The sequence below is a fragment of the Neopelma chrysocephalum genome, unplaced genomic scaffold, assembly GCF_003984885.1.
Source record: "Neopelma chrysocephalum unplaced genomic scaffold, ASM398488v2 Primary Assembly neopelma1_60, whole genome shotgun sequence".
NCBI lineage: Eukaryota > Metazoa > Chordata > Aves > Passeriformes > Pipridae > Neopelma > Neopelma chrysocephalum.
In genome coordinates this window covers 10,805,099-10,822,152 of record NW_020897715.1, presented here as the reverse complement: position 1 = coordinate 10,822,152, position 17,054 = coordinate 10,805,099, and the positions used below count along the sequence as shown (strand labels likewise).

At 41.6% G+C, this 17,054-nt stretch overlaps 1 protein-coding gene across 1 annotated transcript; it reads right to left on the bottom strand.

Moving 5' to 3' along the window:
• Positions 1-1,066: 1,066 nt before the first annotated feature.
• Positions 1,067-16,558, bottom strand: TBX19 (T-box 19). The gene is made up of 9 exons (XM_027681430.1): positions 16,340-16,558; positions 15,916-16,145; positions 9,000-9,264; positions 6,861-6,995; positions 5,991-6,052; positions 4,828-4,889; positions 3,962-4,150; positions 2,817-2,949; positions 1,067-2,096 (listed from the first exon to the last, which is right to left on the bottom strand). The coding sequence occupies exons 2-9, from the start codon at positions 16,110-16,112 to the stop codon at positions 1,862-1,864; spliced, it is 1,278 nt and encodes a 425-aa protein (XP_027537231.1). The 5' UTR covers positions 16,113-16,145; positions 16,340-16,558; the 3' UTR covers positions 1,067-1,861.
• Positions 16,559-17,054: the final 496 nt, after the last annotated feature.

Sequence of the window (17,054 nt, the reverse complement as noted above, 5' to 3'; positions counted from 1 at the left end):
AGAAATATAACTTTGAGAAACTCGTCACCAAGCATTTGTCAGAATATGGGAAGGCAGATTTACAGTCATAACTGAAAAGGATTAGACTGAGAGCAGGACAGAGAGCTTTTTGCACTCTGTTAGCTCCTGTTTGACCAATGCCTCTATGAATAAAAATGCACTTCCAAAGTAACTTCATTTCTTTGATTTTAGGGGATAGCAGCAAAAGTCAGCAAAACTAACAGTGTTACCAAGTGTATACTGCAGTGAATCTGAGAAGCCAGATGGGGAAGTCACGAAAATGTGGTTCAGGGCCAGGTAATAGAATATGAAACAGGAGCTTGCTGAGTTCACCAGACAGATGCATATTTGATGACCTGAATGAAAAGGCTCATTTTGCTGCTGCCTCTAATGCCTACCCAAAATAAAATTCTGCTCCCAGAGCTTGTATGTAATAAAGGAGTGTTCACAAAGGGTATATTGCTGTATCTAGCAGAGCAGAAACACCAGCTCACAGGAGCTTTGGAGAATCCTCTTCTATGCCCATGCTGAGGATTGTCCCCTATCAGTGCTCATGGCTGTAAACAGAACTGAATTGCTGCTGGGCATTTTGTTATACAAAGAAATATCTACATGAGTTGGCTTGCAATTTTTTCTTTTCAAGAGATCAAACAGCAGCACTCTTCTCTGAGAAGCTGATAGGGCTTGCCTGAGGAGATACATGAAAGGATAAGGAAGATTGGGGGATGACTACTGTTATGTGCATCACACTAGTGGTTAGAAATCCCAGACAGGATTAGGCCTCCACGATGCTATGTGTTGTACACTCATACGGGATAGGAAAAGCCTGAAAAAGGAAGCTGAAGCAGACAAAAGGTGAGAGGGGAAACAGGTGCAAAGACATGAAATACCATGCCCAAGAGCATACAGCCAGGCACTGGACAAGGAATAGAAAATTCCTGTTTCATCAACTTGCTTCAAGTAGAGCTGCTTTAAATAGCTCAGTTTGTTAGGTGAAAAAGACTGTATGTGTGTTTAAAACTTGGAGAGGCACTGAGAAGATAATACACCGTTTATTCATATTTTATTTGTACTCCACATCTGAAGCAAAGTGGAAATGCAAGCAGAATATTTTTTTCTATCATTCTTTTCCCTCCACCCTTTCAAAAATAGCACATATTGGAAACACTGGAACTTTCCATTTCAAAGACTGTGACACCAGATTCTAAACGCTAAACTAGCTGCCCTTAGCCCTGCTGATACAATGCAGCCATTTTCTCAGCTTGAGTGTGTGCACTATCCCTATGGAACACAAACAGCAAACAGGAGCTGGAGAAGGGAAGGGGACAGAGCACAATGTATGCAGGTAGCACAAGGATGTTAGACTAATTTCATCCCTTGAAGGGTTTAATCTCAGGTATTGTGAAAACCTTCATGTAAGAGATTCAGAAAGCCTTTAAAGCAGCAATGTCCCCTCAAATAACCAGTTGTGAACTTGATCACAACTTTCACTGGACTTGACTATTAGTTACAGAAAAGGCTTCTAAAATGACATGCAAATATCCAGCTGCCATGTCTGTTTCACTCAGTCCCATGTCTCTGACCATTTTTAATGTGGTATAAAAGCAAAACTAACTAAAAAGATTCTTTCTGGACATCATTCTGAATGATGCATAAAGGTTACAGTAATAAGCAGGTTCTCATAACATTTCCTGCCTTTGCATTTTGGCTTCACTGGCACACAAGAGATACGTTATGGAAAGTGATGTTTGATGAAGTCATTTTTCTGCATACCTTCTGCTCTGTGCTGAAATTCTAGGGGATCATTTGCCATTTGTGTCAGTCTTGTTTGGCTGAGCTTCCCTCCTGACCTGCCTGTCCATTAAAAGGAGTGTAAGGATGTCCACGCAGAGTCGGCTAGTCTGGCTAGACTGCTTTCCCCTTGTGTTTCCATGCTGCCAGACACCATTCCCTGCAGAGGGATTTGGACTGATGATGAAGCTGGTAAGGGGACATTACCCCTCAGAAACATGCTTGAAGGGCTGCTGTTTACCTCGCTTCCTGGGTTGGCAACATTTACAGCACTGTTGCTCACTGTCCACAGGCAAGGGTAGTGGCTGGAAAAAAAGCAATACAAATTGAATGACTTATTTCAAAGCATTTTCCCCTCCATAAGACTTGCCACGATAAAGCCAATTGCATTATCAGCTATTCAAATTGAGCTACTAAACTAGATCAGCCCTGCAGATCTTAAGTGAAAAATCACCAGCTACCATCACACCTGATGACCTTGGATAAAGGTATGGAAAGAAATACACAAATAGATATGAGGTTTCAAAACTTAAAGATCTTTGTTGTGAATGCTTATAAAGTTTTGAGAATTGCAGCTGATTTTTCTGGCACCTAAGCTAGAGAAGAAATGTGTGCGTTCATTTGGGGAAAAGAAGGGAAAATATCTGATAATTAATTGACTCTCAAGGTCTAAATTCCATCCACTCCTAGATAGGTTTCTCAGTTCATGCAGGAGAACAGTGAGGAATAAATGGAGAAAAGTATTTTAGCTTTACAATGATCACAGACTGTAGATACCAGAGTTCTCTGTGGCTGTTCCAAGATCCTGGTTTTCAGCAATGCTGGGGAAAAAATTAAGCTCCCATTGATTTCAGAGCAGGAGATAACTAGCTTGTCAGAAAGATCTGTCCAGGAATCTTGATTTTGGCACTTAGGACATGTTTAAAATCCTGGACACCAATTAAAGCTTGGGACAAAGTGTGAATCACTAGGCAGTCATAAAAGCCTCAGTGCTCCTCATACCAGCAATTTTCCTGTAACCTTACCTGGATCCAGGGCTGGCACCTCCCTTCGTGTGTGGCACTGAGAGCAAATTAGCATGTGGGGAGGAAGGCAAAGTCCAGTTGTCATGTCCTGAGAATACCTGAAGATTGTTGCTGGAAGTCTCCAACAAATTAACTGGGGAGGAAAAAAAAAAGCAACAAACAAATCCTCAGAAACATTGTCTTAAGGCAACAGAATATGGGCAGGCCTGAGGCAGCAATCTGATCATGAGGTTCCCAACCATAGGTAGAGAGACAAAATTCCCGTGTTCATTTGGAGAGTAGCAAGGTGCCATTGTAATTCCAGGTTCGATATCTGAGAAGGTACAGCATGACAGACATATGAAATGCATTTTTGCAAGCCTGAATAATAGTTTTTCATTAATAATTGACATATATCTGGCAATGTTTTGATACAGATTTCCTTATAATTTGAGGTTAAATACTTAATAAAGTTTTATAAATATTGACCCATCTCTTGATGTAGGCCAGGTTGGATGGGGCTTGGAGCAACCTGGTCTACTGGAAAGTGCCCCAGCCCGTGGGAGATGGGTTGGAACAAGATGATCTTTAAGGTCCCTTTCAAGTCAAACAATTCTATGATTCTATGATAAATATTTCCATTAAACAGGAATTCTTGATAAATTATAATTAGCAAGAAGATTACTTTATCCTTACTCTTCTTTCTGACCAACTTTTTCTGATCAAAGTAGAACCAATTTCTGAAACTCGGGGCCTAGATCTAGAAAGTGAAAGGGACTCAAAAGATGTTCTGCTAATACCCAAATGCTTTCATCTCACATCAGCTCCTATCATGTTCTTGAAAGCTGCTTTGACTTGAGAGCTCAACTGCATCATGGCATGACACTGAAAGAAGACATAGTGCTCTTTTTGTATAATTGGAAGCTACACTTAAAGCAAGGTCATACACTCTCATTTATAATTAACAGCTACAGTGCATCCAGCTCTTTGTACCTCTTGTTTTGCTGCCTTAAACACACTCGGTGCATGAAGGGTTCAGTCCAAATTGTTACAGACACTCATCATGCTCTTTCCTAGCCTCAGCTTATGCTTGTCTCAATGCTTGTGCTAACCTAAAGCAAGGGTCAGGCAGGCAGAGGAAACAAAGCAGTGTTTTATAGCAGTACCTGTAGGTGAATGACTTCTCTGCATGTAGGGAGGTGGGTATGGAGCAGCCCGATGGCCCCGCAGTGCTGAATACCTCTCACAGCTGTGGGGAGTGTGTGGAGCTGGCAGAGGCAGAGGCCCACTGTACTGATAATTAGAGCTTCCTGGTGCGCACATTGCATCTGGGTTGGAAATCAACCAGCCACCCACTTTGAGGGGAAAGAGAGAAGAAAACTATCATTATTGCACAAAAATGCTACAATACAATTAAAAAAGAAACTGGCCTTTTTGCAGAACTACCTGTGCCTCAGAAATACCAGGTGAGTCCAAGACACTGGTTTTCAGAACAACTGACAAAAAAAATCAAAATGCCCCCCAAAAAACAAAATGCCCCAAAAGCCCCAAACCACCAACCCTAAAAACAAGACCTGAAAGCAACTACCAGAACATGTCACAAACATCAAAGAACAAATGAAAGAAAAACTACCATTAAAACAAACAAAAACTCTGCTCCCCCCATTTTTACCTGTTTACCAATGAAAGATAATTTTATAGGTGGCAAAAATATTCACAGTTACAAATACAAAATAAAAAAGGGGGTAAGAAAGTAAAAATGTCATATATCATCTTGATTCTAGATTCCTTTTAATATTGAAAAACTGGATCACAAGGAAAATGATCCCTCTGCAGAACCTTTCACATTATTTCCTAATGTGAGGTTTCTTCAATCTTTTTTAAATTTTTTTAAAGGGTCTCTTTTTAAAGGGAACAAAATTCAGCACTCAGTAAATGACTGAGCCAGTTATGAGCCAGTTAAGTAAGTCATAGGTTGCCAGCACCCATCATACCACACAAAACTTCCAGCTGACAAGAATAAAAACCTTACTGTGAGAATATGTCATGTGTTGACCTTCAGAGACTGTCTCTGGAGCATCCTTAGAATGGTTTCTGAAAAGCAAAATATAGTGGTAAAACTTCTCATTGAAAAATTACAAAAGTTATAAACAGAGCTATTCACTAAAAACTGGAGAAGTGAGTTAAAAAGAGGGGGAAATCCATCTTCCTTAATCATTTGCTAGGCAGTAGTAGACCTTTCCACATTCTGCCATAAAGGAAACAGGAACTTACATTTCACGACATACACAAAAATGTTTGTAAGTTTGTGCCATATTTGGGGGCTGAACCTGGAGTTCTAAATCTATGTGTGGGTACCATTTTTTTTTGCTCCTCCCCAGACCAAGGCAGGGCTTTGCCTCCTGCTCAGCCAGGCAAGCTGAAGGCAGCATTCTCACTTCTGCAACTGCAAACCCTGATGCTGAGACACAACAGCTTCTTAAGTGATGAGAGGAATGAAAGGAAATACAGATTCTCCTTCAGACACGTGGGACACCTCACATGTCAAAAGACACAGCAGGTCTAAGCAATTATGGGCTGGAATGCATCATTGGGATGCCTCTCTGCAGTAAAACAGATGATGCAAGCAAAATTTCAGAAGATAAACCACAATTTATTTCCAATGGAAGCATGTCTGACATCTTACATACATACATCTTAGCACCTACAGGTTACTTTTAATGAACACACCGTACCTTATCTCACAGTTTTAATAACAGCAGTGTAGTCACGTTACAGTTACAGTGCAATTTCATTTCAGTTATGCTTTTTGACATCTGCAGTTAACTTTTATTCTCCCTGACCTATCAAATTACAGGATTCGCTGCAGTGCAAGTACAATTTAGCGAACATATGCCAGGTATAACATTACTGGGGAAGTTCACACCATCTCATCTCAGGCTTCCTGTGCAGACAGTGCTAAGTCCTAGAATCTCCAACAGGATATTCACCCATTTCAGACACTGTCATAATAATTATACAGAGATTCTCCCCACTAATATCAGTGGAGAAACTCCGGATTTAAAACAGCAGAAACAAGATTCAATTACGTCATTTTTCTTTCATATTGTGATGCCATGGTTTTAACCATATCAGCAGCAAAATGTTACTGCTAAAAAAACAAAAGAGCTACAGAGCAAAAAAAGATTAACTCACCTTTCCTTTGCATCCAGGAATGCTTTGGCAAAGGGATTATACTTGATTTTGAGAGCTGTTATCTTGAGTTTACAGAAAACAAAGCATGTTAGTGAAGGCAATTTGGAATAAAAACTCTACAAAACATCTTCCAGAGTAATCTTGAGTGAAACTTTCTGGGTTAGCCTAAAATATATCCCCACACTTTATGTTTTCCAGGGCTAGTTATGAGACAGTTTTGCTTGTTGCAGAGCGCTGTGTACTGATCAGTGCCACAGGCAGAATACCAGTTGGGGCAGCCTGGCATGAGCTAGTTTGGCAAATCCTGTGGGATGATGGACCATTTCAAGAGTTTAAACACTGAATTCCCATCAAGTATGAATAAAATCTGCAGCAATACTAGCTAACAGATGTGACACGGGAGTTAGCAATTCTCACAATCCAAAGCATACATCAATTACATTTTCAGGATTGGGAAGAAATTTTTCCGTGCAATATTGTGCTGTTACGCAACTTTATGTACTATAAGGAGCAGGGAGAGACAGGGTTATCATTATAACTATCAGTTATTGATGGAGAAAGATATTGGACTTGACTGTAGGGCTGTAGGGTTCTTTGTTTTTTCCCAGTAAAGGATTGGGATGCCAGGACAGATGGACCAGTCTGGAACAGCTGTGGCAGGATATTAAGCTAAGCCTGGCTTAGTACTGCAGCCAGACTCTAGATTAGTCAATGTTCTACTGCAGAGACATGACAGAGTGTTAGACTGGATGGAACATTACACTGCATGGGACTGGTGGGGAAACAAAAAAGCAGGCTGATGTTGTAGATAATAACCTTTTAATATATCTCATCAATGGTGACCAAGAGCACAGTGTGGCATCCACCCACCTCTTCATTTTGGTAGGCAGTCACAGCTATGAACTGCGTCTCAGGGAAGGAGCAGTTCATCACCATCCGGTGGGGGCCTCCCACGCGAACTATGTGTACCTGGGGCTCATATTTATGCAGGGAGTTCAACATTATCTGCAGAAAGCAAAACAGAGAGAAAGACACCACTGATATCTCACAGCTGCTCTTTTGCTCTGGCTTGATAATAGACCAGATGTCACTGTTAAACCTCCCTGTCAGTGATTACTGAAACAGAAGGACAGGTACCTTCTTCTGAGAATCACAGAATAAGTGGAGTTGGAAGGGACCCACAGGGATCATCGAGTCCAGCTCTTAGCCCTGCACAGGACCATCCCCAAGAGTCACACCATGTACCTGAGAGTACCATCTAAATCTTCTTGAACTCAGACAGGCTTGGTGCTGTGACCACTTCCCTTCCCTTATGAAAACCAGAGGGCTGAACAGAATGAGATTTCACTGGATTTGTATTTAAAGCTTTTTATACAGCAGCATTAGTGTATATTTGTATTAGCAGCTATGGCCCTCAAACCATTGGGCTTCCACTGCAGTAGAGGCTGCTGAAACAGATCGGGGCACTCCCTGTCCTGCTTCTACCATCTGAAAGACTCAGAGAATCACCATCACAGAAACTGGGGCCAGGAGGGAGCTGAGGGAGTCACCTAGTCACCTCTCTGGGCAAGATGAAGTGTATCTAAACAAGCCTTGGCAGATCTCTCTAACCTGGCATTAAAAGCTATGAATAGCATTGATTCTGGGCAGTCTATTAAATTGTTTTATTATCTCTACTTCAAGAAAAATATTTTTTTTTTAAATCTGTACTTTGCAAAGTGATGTGTGCATAGATACATACATACATACATACATATATATAAGAAAGAACACTGCTATTAGCATAAAGCACTGCTAGTCAGCTACTACTTTCTAATACTATCATATAAAGGGAAGCTGAAGCACAGAATGGGGACATGGTTTACTTTAACACTGTTGTCAAGATTTCAAAAGAAAACAAGGGAAGCTTCAGTCATTTGTTATTTGGTGACTTTTGTCTGAGCTCTGTTTCTAACACGGCTTTTCCTCCCCTGTGTTCCTCTCCACTTCATCATATATACATACCATGTTCCCCTGTACTTTTTTCCCAGGGTCTCTTCGACCCTCCAAGGTTCCTGTAGCTTTTTTTTTCTCCCATGCATATTTTTTCTGAGGTCCTGGGTGCAAGAAAAGCATTTGCAAGCTCAGATCCTGTTCTATGCTGCACAGTCATTCTTGTGTGCTGGTTCCATGTATGACTTATGAAAAGTCAGATCATCTTCCTGTTCTCCAGTCCCTAAAAACTGAGATAATTTCCTACCTAATTAGGGTACTAGGCTTATGGAGGTACCTCACAAACCTAATGAAAATAACAGATAGAAAATGTATAACATTTACGTGGAAAAAATTGATTCTGGGCTGACAAGTATCATCCACTGTAGGAGTTTTGTACCAAACAAATGAGCAAACAAAAGGTCTTGTGCAACATTTTGCCTTTAGATGCATCATCAAAAATAAAATATGAAATAAAATTAATTTCCCTGTTTGCATTTTTAAGGGGTTCAAAGAGAAAGTCACTTATTTCTGGTACATGTGGTTTCTTTCCAAAGGCCAAAGCTGATTCAATAGAATATTGATAATTATCATGATGTAGAAGCAGACATAGTAATTATTTCATTTAGGAGCAGCCTTTTATTCTGCTATCTGACTCCTGCCAACATTCCACTTACACCAAACAGCATTGGGGAACACAACAAAAACCTAATACCCGTGGCCATTTTTCCCCTCTTTCTCTGAAGTCCTATGTAAAAATCCCCAGCACACAAGACAAACTCTGAAAAGCTCCCTGATGATTAAGTAAACCACAGCACTCTATCTCTCTTAACATCAAGAAGTCCATTAAAATCTGAAAGTGCCAATTAAGGCCTGTTTATCCCTGTTTACATTTGGCCTCCAGAGAATAATTGGCATCTGTGGGTGAAGAGGCCTGTAAGGGCTTCTATAATTACATAAATGCACCCTTGATATTTCTTGATTGGTAGGTGCTTGCAATTGAAGCCAGGAGGTGTATGTGGAAACATCAGGCCATACCTGCCCACTCCCATTGAGCTTGTTGGTAAGTTTGACTTTGCTGAAGGAAATGGCAGCTTTCATCCAGTGGGCCCCAAAGTTGGGAGAGTCTGGGTGGATGTAGACACAGCTGTGGTTTGGTGGCTCTGGTTTCCCAGCTGGGACCCATTCTCCATTGATGTACTTCCATCGGTGGCCATCAGTCGGAGCGAAGTCCAGCAGGAAGGAATACATGGCATTTGGGTCCAAGCCTGACACGCTGATCTTCAAAACAGGGAACATCCGCCTGGCCGAGGAAGCAAAAAAGGGAGACATCACCGGAAAATGGTTTTGAAGACTCTTCTCAGTATGTTTGTGTCCAGATGCTCACAGAATAGTTGAGTGTAAAAAATATCCTTCCTCACTCCCTCCTTCTATCCAGCTGAAGAAGTCTCTTAAAGGTTAATATTTTATTTTATTTTATCTCAATCATTTGGGAAAAATCTCATCTTAAAGTAGGGCACTAAGGTCTTGATCATGCCAAGAATTATGAACATAATGAGCTGTGTATAGGATCAGCAGAATCCATGGGATCTGGACATGGTAAATACATCCTTAGGTGTGGAACCAGAAAGAACAAGCAGCATCAAACAGGGCTGAAAATGACTGAGAAGGTGGAGCTGAACCACAGCTTCACTGCAGAATCCCATTAAAAAGTGCACTTTGGTGTTTAGATTGACCCTGTTACACTCTCCCATGTTCTGTCCAGTGGCCAAGTCCCACTTTGACTGACTCTGGATATATCCTCTGAAATCATCCTGCACTCTCCAGCAATCAGGACATAACACTAATGAGGTATTCAACAGACACCAGTTAGATTTATTGACCACACTGCTCTACCCAAAAAAGTTTTCTTTCTTCCTCTGAAGGGATGGTCATATTCTAGAATTTTGTGAGCAAAGTCAGTCAGTTCCCTCTGTCAGTTCCCATGGTTCTTGTGTTGTTCTACCCAACATCTCCCACTTGAGTAGTGATTTCCAGGTAGCACTATTCTAAATGCCCTAATCTGCTGCATTTTCCTTGTCTAAAAAATTTTCTTTACATTATCAGGGTTGTGTCATGCTGGTATGGCATGACTTAAATTTAATAAGATGCCTTTTTATATAATTTTCCATTGTTTTCCACATATTTCATTACTCTTTTATTTAAAGTACATCCTAAATTCTTACTATAGGGATATATTAAAAAGTTTGTAGTTAGCTGAAACTTTTTTCTCTCTTTCTTAAGTGCAACTATTCACATACTGTCCCATTACAATCATATAAGTATCCAGTTTGAGAAGTTCTGGTTAAAATCCTTGCTGTTGTACCTTACACTTGGCAGTTCTTCAAGTAATTTGGTCCCATACTTCCATATTCCTTGACCTCATCTGCTTGATCAGGTTCTTTTGCTTTTAGTTCCATCTTACATGCAATGTTGTCCTTTTCTAAGCTCTAAACATCTATCCAGCCTTCCACAATCTTGTGCATTTAAAACTAAAATCCTATCCTTGCTTAGTTGGTGGAAAATGCTCCTTTCATGCCATGCCACATTTCCTCAATCCCCTTTTAACTATTCTTTTTTCTTTTGTAAAATAGATTTGCAGGAGCTCACAGCTTGACTTCCAGCAGTTTTCTGTCTGTCCCAGTGCTTGTGACTGATGCTGCACAGCTTTGAATTGACACCTCTGTGCCTGAAAGTCTGCAGCAAAAGAGTTAGTAAACTCCAACGGTTTCAGGAACTGGGAATAATTTGTGGTCAGAAGAACAGAGGAGTCTCCCAACAAAGGTATCCTATTCTTAGCTTGTCAAGGAACATATGTAATTGCTGTTATGTATCACTTCCAACATTCTTCTCACATGAGTAACAGGCCTTCCTGCCCCAGACACCTCTTCACTGACCTCTCCTGGCAACTGCCATTTTTCCATGACACATTTTTATGGGCAGGCCAATGAATCTTTGAGCTCCTTTTCTCTATAGGTGCAGGGAGACTGGTTACACCAAAAAAACCACAGCAATGGCCTGAGGTCTGTGGCCATGGGGCTAAGGTAGCTCTCTAGGCTTAGTTAGGCAGTGGTGCAAGACATCCAAAATACATAAAGGAGCTGAAACTCCAGGCTCTTTCGAGGGACACTAGAAGTCTTTGCCCCTGCAGCCATACTCTCTTGTGACACCCAAATACAGATTGCTAAGAATCAATCTCCCATGACATCCCACTCACCACCTACCTTTCTGGATACCTTTATATAGTTCTTGCTGTATATATTCAGCACCTTCTGTTGACAGGAAAAGACAGGATTTCAGAAATTTGAGATTTTTCATCTAATATTAGTAATTGGTGATGTAGGGTCAGTGCAACATTGAGGAAGATATCATAGAATAATTATAGGAACATAGAATGGTTTGGGTTGGAAGGGGCCTTAAAGATCATCTCGTTCCAAACCCCTGCCATGGGCAGGGACACCTTCTACTAGACCAGGTGCTACAAGCCTCATCCAACCTGGCCTTGAACACATAAGGGATGGGAGACCCACAACTTCTCTGGACCACCTGCTACAGGGCCTCACTGCCCTCACAGTAAAGAATTTCTTCCTAATATCTAATCTAAATCTGCTTTCATTCAGTTTAAGGCAGTTACCCGTTGTCGTATCACTCCATTGCCTTCTAAAAAGTCCCTCTCCAGCTCTCTTGTCAGCCCCATTTTAGGTACTGGGAGGCTGCTATAAGGTCTCTCTCTTCTCCAGACTGAACAACCCCCACCATCTCAGCATCTCCTCATAGGAGAGGTACTCTAACCCTCGATCATCTTTGTGGCCCTCCTGTGGACTTGCTCCAACAGGTCAATGTCTTTCCTACACTGGAGACCCCAGAGCTAGATGCAGCATCCCAGCTGGGGTCTCATGGGTGCAGAGGAGCAGAATCACCTCCCTCACTCTGCTCACCATGCTGCTTTCGATGCAGCCCAGGATGTGTTTGGCTTTCTGGTCTGCAAATGTACATTGATGGGTCATGTTGATCTTCTTGTCCACCAACACTCCTGAGTCCTTGTCCTCAGGACTGCTCTCAACGCATTCTCCACCCAGCCTGTATTTGTGCTTGGGATTGCCCCAACCCACATGCAGAACCGTGAAATTCACTTTATGAGGTTTGCATAGGCCCAGCTCTCAAGTCTGCCAAGGTCCCTCTGGATGGCATCCCTTCCCTCCAGTGTGTTGACCGCACCACACAGGCTGGTGTTGTTGGTGAACTTGCTGAGGTTGCACTCAGTCCCACTGTCCATGTCACCAACAAAGGTATTGAAAAGTACCAGTCCCAATACTGACCCCTGAGGAACACCACTCATCACTGGTCTCCACGATACTGTGAACCATGATCTTTCTACCTAAACGGAAGTTTAGTCGAGGATTTATATGCTACATGTGTCTTTCTGATCAGGATGCACCAGCCACCCAATTGATGTGATAAAAAGTATGGATGCATACTCCACCCCTTAGACCTTCTACAGTTGGTCTTCAAAGTAACACATTTAGATATATAGATGAAATTGAATTAGAGGGGAAAATAAATCACATGAAAATTTAATTTCACTAGATTTCTCAGAGCTATTTCTGTTACATACAGGTTGTTAATTCCTCTGCCCACAATGCAGGCTTCTCTGCCTTTCTATTTGACAGGCTCGAGTTTATCCCCAAAGGACCTATAGACCAATGCCAGAAGAGAATACAGTCATCATCAACTCTAACCTCCTACAGCACCAAGATTATAGCATTTCCCTGTGTTAACCAGCTTCCCTCACAATTAATGCCTGCCTTGCTTGGACCAGCGTGTCTTGACTGTACAGATTTTAATGATGGAGAACTTACCATGGAGAACTTGTTCAGCTGATTGAAGTGGCTTTACTATTAATATCTGTCTTTTAGCCTGGCAAATGGTGATTTCTCCAAATTTGTTTCAGTCAGAATGTTTGTTTCAATGATCAAGTAGGTGCACATGTGACCCTCATTACTGCAACAAATGCGAACTTCAGCCTCTTGAATTTATTTAGAGCAGATCTGCTACCATTACTCCACAGTACAGAACTTGAGTGGGAAGATGTTTGATACCAAACTTGAATGTGCAGGAACTAGTAAAGCTGCTTTAGCATTTAAGCCTGCAAAGGCCTTCTTTCCCCCTACTCACATTTGCCTTCACTGATCCCCTGTGGATTGTTCCCATCAGAGGAGATCAGTGCCTTCCTGCCTCCAGGCGATAACAGGGATTGCAAAGTCTCAGGATGCTGCATACCTAATATGGTATAACCACTGAGGGAGAAAACCTACTCAATCAGAAAACAGAGCATTTGATATTGAAGTGTCAGTAGGATACAACAAATCTGAGTAAAATAGGAAATGGTTTCCCACCGAATCAGCTGCAACCATTGGGATGTATTTTGTGATAAACCACACAGTTTAATTTTAGTGATGTCTGTCCTGGTCAGAATGTATCTATCTTCCCCTGTACCTAGACATATTGCTAGGGCAGGTGATCATTATAATGAATTATAATACAGCCATGGAGACAAATCTATGTATTAACACTGAAGATGGTTCATCTAACTGTGGCATTTTGGGACCCTTGGTACCAATTAGAGATGATGCAATAAGAGCAGATAGAACTGTGCATGCTAGAATTTGATGCCTGAGGATCACTAGTCAATTAGACTTTCATTCTCTGGGATGCTCCTGGATCAGGTTTCGGTTTAATTTCTGGGTTTTGCTAACAACATGTCCGTACCAACTGTTTTAGTTTTCACACACAGTAAGTTTAGACCAGCTCTTCTCTTTCATAGTGGAACACAGTTTTCAAAAGCATTCATATACCCTTCAGCAAGAATGATTGAGTTAGTTACACTGATTGAAGCAGCAGCAGCATAAGGTCAATATTTTTTCTACTGAGAATCCCTCTGGAGACAAGAATTCTGAACCTGAAAAAAACTCAGCACTCATAGGAAACTGTCTCAAGTTTGTCTTTTTTTGAATAGCCTGGACTTGTTCAGAGATCTTTGTTGCAGGGAACAGTCTGTATTTCCTTTTTTTTTTGGTGCAATAATGTGGTTTTTAGGAAAGATACTTTCAGAAACGCAAGAGATCCTTTCTCATTGTCCCTGATGCTACAGTAACTTTGGTAAAAGGATTTATGCAGATGACTGTGTGACATACTTCTGTAGTTTGTTATTTTGATCATAAAGAGCCTATTCCTGCCCCCACTGACATTATAAGAGATGTCATGGGTTTTAGAAAAAGTAGAATCAAGCTGATAAGGCATGTATAAGTTAGAATAACAAAAATAAGGCAGCTTACACAATGGAATAAAAAGTAACAACACATATTCAGATAACGAAAGATTCCCTCATCATCATAAAAAGTTTTTTCTATGCACTCACCCTGACATTTTAGAGGGAGCTAATATCACAAGGCAGTCATGATTTATGTTAGCTGGGAGGAAAGAAACTGAAAAAAGCCTGTTGGTAAGGTGCAATTCTTTGCACCAATTTAATGAATTTTAGGCAAACCCTTCTTATCTCATTTTTGGTCACTTCTGCTGACAAGGAGTCAGTTTAAACTACCGTGTACTAAGAGTAAGTCCACTCAGAAGTTTGCTGTAGCCTAACAGCAGTTTTCAAAGCTATTTAAATGAAGCAAAAGCAGCTTCTTGGTGTAAGGAGAACCTCAGCAGCAGATTTCTATCACTGTAGTTTATTAAGAGGAATCAGAATGGCAACAGGTACTGTTACCCAGGAGCTGGTATTTTGGGCAGGTAGCTGTTGTCTTACCAGAGTAACCCTGCTGAGCCGACAGACTAGATTTTTCCTTTTTACTGCTTTCACCTATGTCCCTTGTCAAGCTACAGCCAACAGTAATTTCATCCACTGCTAAATTCTGCTAAAATGAAGACTGCAAAATCAATGAAAGTCCACATGAGTAAATTTCCATCTCTTAATTCCTCTCTTGTATGTGGATCTTCTGAGAGGTCTCACAAAAGAAACGTATGCATGTTGGGAGGGTGGGGATGGGAGGTGCAGCAGAGGGTACATTAAATGAAAACCTTAGTGCCACTGTACTGGCAAACCTTTATTTTAGTAGCTGCTTGTCTGTTATGGGCTGGATTCTGCTGATAGCCCAATTCAGAGCAAAACCTCTGGGGAGAGCCTCCCTCAAGTCAGTGCCCGGTTAAGAAAGAGTATCCTTCCTGACAGGTTTTGCACTCTTTTCCTGTGCCTTTCCATGTTCCCCAAATAGTAAGATATGTTATCCATTAACATCACAATATTTTGTCTTTCTAAAACCATGTATGTTAACCAATATTTCACACTGGTTTCTAAGGGCACCAGCAAAAACTATGGAGCCATGCTAGTGTGAGACCATGCATACATACACACCATGTAGAATACAGTTTTATTATATCCCATTCTAGTACAGACTGCTTGTAAATCTGTTAATATCCAAGGCCAGAGAGATGGAAACTGCAGCTGGGATAACAGCACCAATCTGCTTCTGTACAGTAATTTGAGGTCTACAGATAAGGACTTGCTAATAAAGGCAGGTGGTTATTAGCACAAGAAGTCATTCCAAAGGTTTTGAGAGGTACATCTATTCCCTTGCAGAAGTTCCCTTTTTGTGCAGCTTTAAGTCAGTCAATATATTTTTCCAGCATGTTTCACAGCAGGAATAATGGGTGGCAGGAGTGGTCTGGCAGTGACCAAAGAGGAGCAGGGACACCCCATTTTGTTCATATGCTGGTTTTAGGGGACTATGAGGTTGCAGTCCCCTAAAAACTGTTGTGTGCTCATTGCAGTTCTTTTGAGTCTGCACACACAGTTTATTACTATAGCACTTAACCCCCCTGGCTGTCACCTACATTCAGCCCACAGATCACTCACCTGCCGTTCTTGGTCACGATCATCTCATTAGTGACTTCCCTGAATCTCTGCCAGAGCGTCGCATCCTCTAAGACAACCTGGAGCTGTTTCTCAGTGGGGTCGCCTTTGTCTCTCCCAGCCCGGAGTTCGCTCTCCACTACGCTGAGCAGCCTGGAGACAGTGCAGTCACTGGGTTTTTTGCAGCCCAGGTCTGCCATGACGACTTTACTGCCAGAAACTTCAGGTAGCTGCTGAAAAGACAAAAATAATGAGCTACATAAAAAAACCCAAGTCAGTTCATTGGGCAACGACTGACAAACATGCTCTCCTCACTCTTTTTGCCACTGACAAGCTCTTTCCTCTGGAAGTCCCAATGGGCAGTGACACCAGTGTGTGGAGGTTTACGCACACGCTCCACACAAAAAGAGGACTATCTCCTAATTACCTGTCAGACAGTCAGGTGGGTGGCAGGCTGATGACTCAATTGGCTGCCTTGAAAGAAGAGTCCTCCATCCAAATTAGCATGCTTTTATCTTTTTTCAACCTGAAGTGGGTCTAATTGTTCTGCTTGAGAACCAGGTTTCCATTAATGAAAATTGTTTCATTTCCAGACTGAAACAATGCATGGAAATTGCATTCACGCTGGTGCGGACTCTGACTGAAGAAGCTGGTAAGAGTCAAGATAGTTACACAGAGAAGGTAGTCTTAAAATATTTTCACAGGGCATGTTGAATAAATGCATTAACCTCATTCCTCTACGTTCCTAAATCAAAATGTAATAGTAAGAGACCGTTCTGCATTGAGGCTTCAATGCACAAGGAGAAGGTAGCACCCCTAGATTACACTGTTGATGCATATTTTGTCCATCCTTTGGTCCCACTGTCATTCAAAAAACTCTGCTGCACCTTACAAGTGCTGAACTTCCCTCTGGCTGCATTTCCAGGGATAGACTTCACACTTCTGGGGCTGGGTGTGAGCTTAACTGCCTGAGGCCTGGCATTGCTGACCCGCTTAAGGTCCATCTCATACAAAGGCTTGCTCAGCATCCCTGAAACAGCCATTCCCTCTGAGACCTTCTCTGACAAGCCTAATCCAACAACACATACTCCCCACAAAGAAGTCACCATTTTACTGAGAAGTCCAACAACTTCAGCATTCAG

Excerpts from the sequence above, each read along its gene's own strand:
- TBX19 (XM_027681430.1), bottom strand. The coding sequence starts at position 16,112 with ATGGCAGACCTGGGCTGCAAAAAACCCAGTGACTGCACTGTCTCCAGG. Across the intron at positions 9,265-15,915 it reads ATCGTGACCAAGAACGGCAG|GCGGATGTTCCCTGTTTTGA; the intron begins GTGAGTGATCTG and ends TTCCTCGGCCAG. Across the intron at positions 2,097-2,816 it reads GGTGCCAGCCCTGGATCCAG|CCACTACCCTTGCCTGTGGA; the intron begins GTAAGGTTACAG and ends CTTTTTTTCCAG.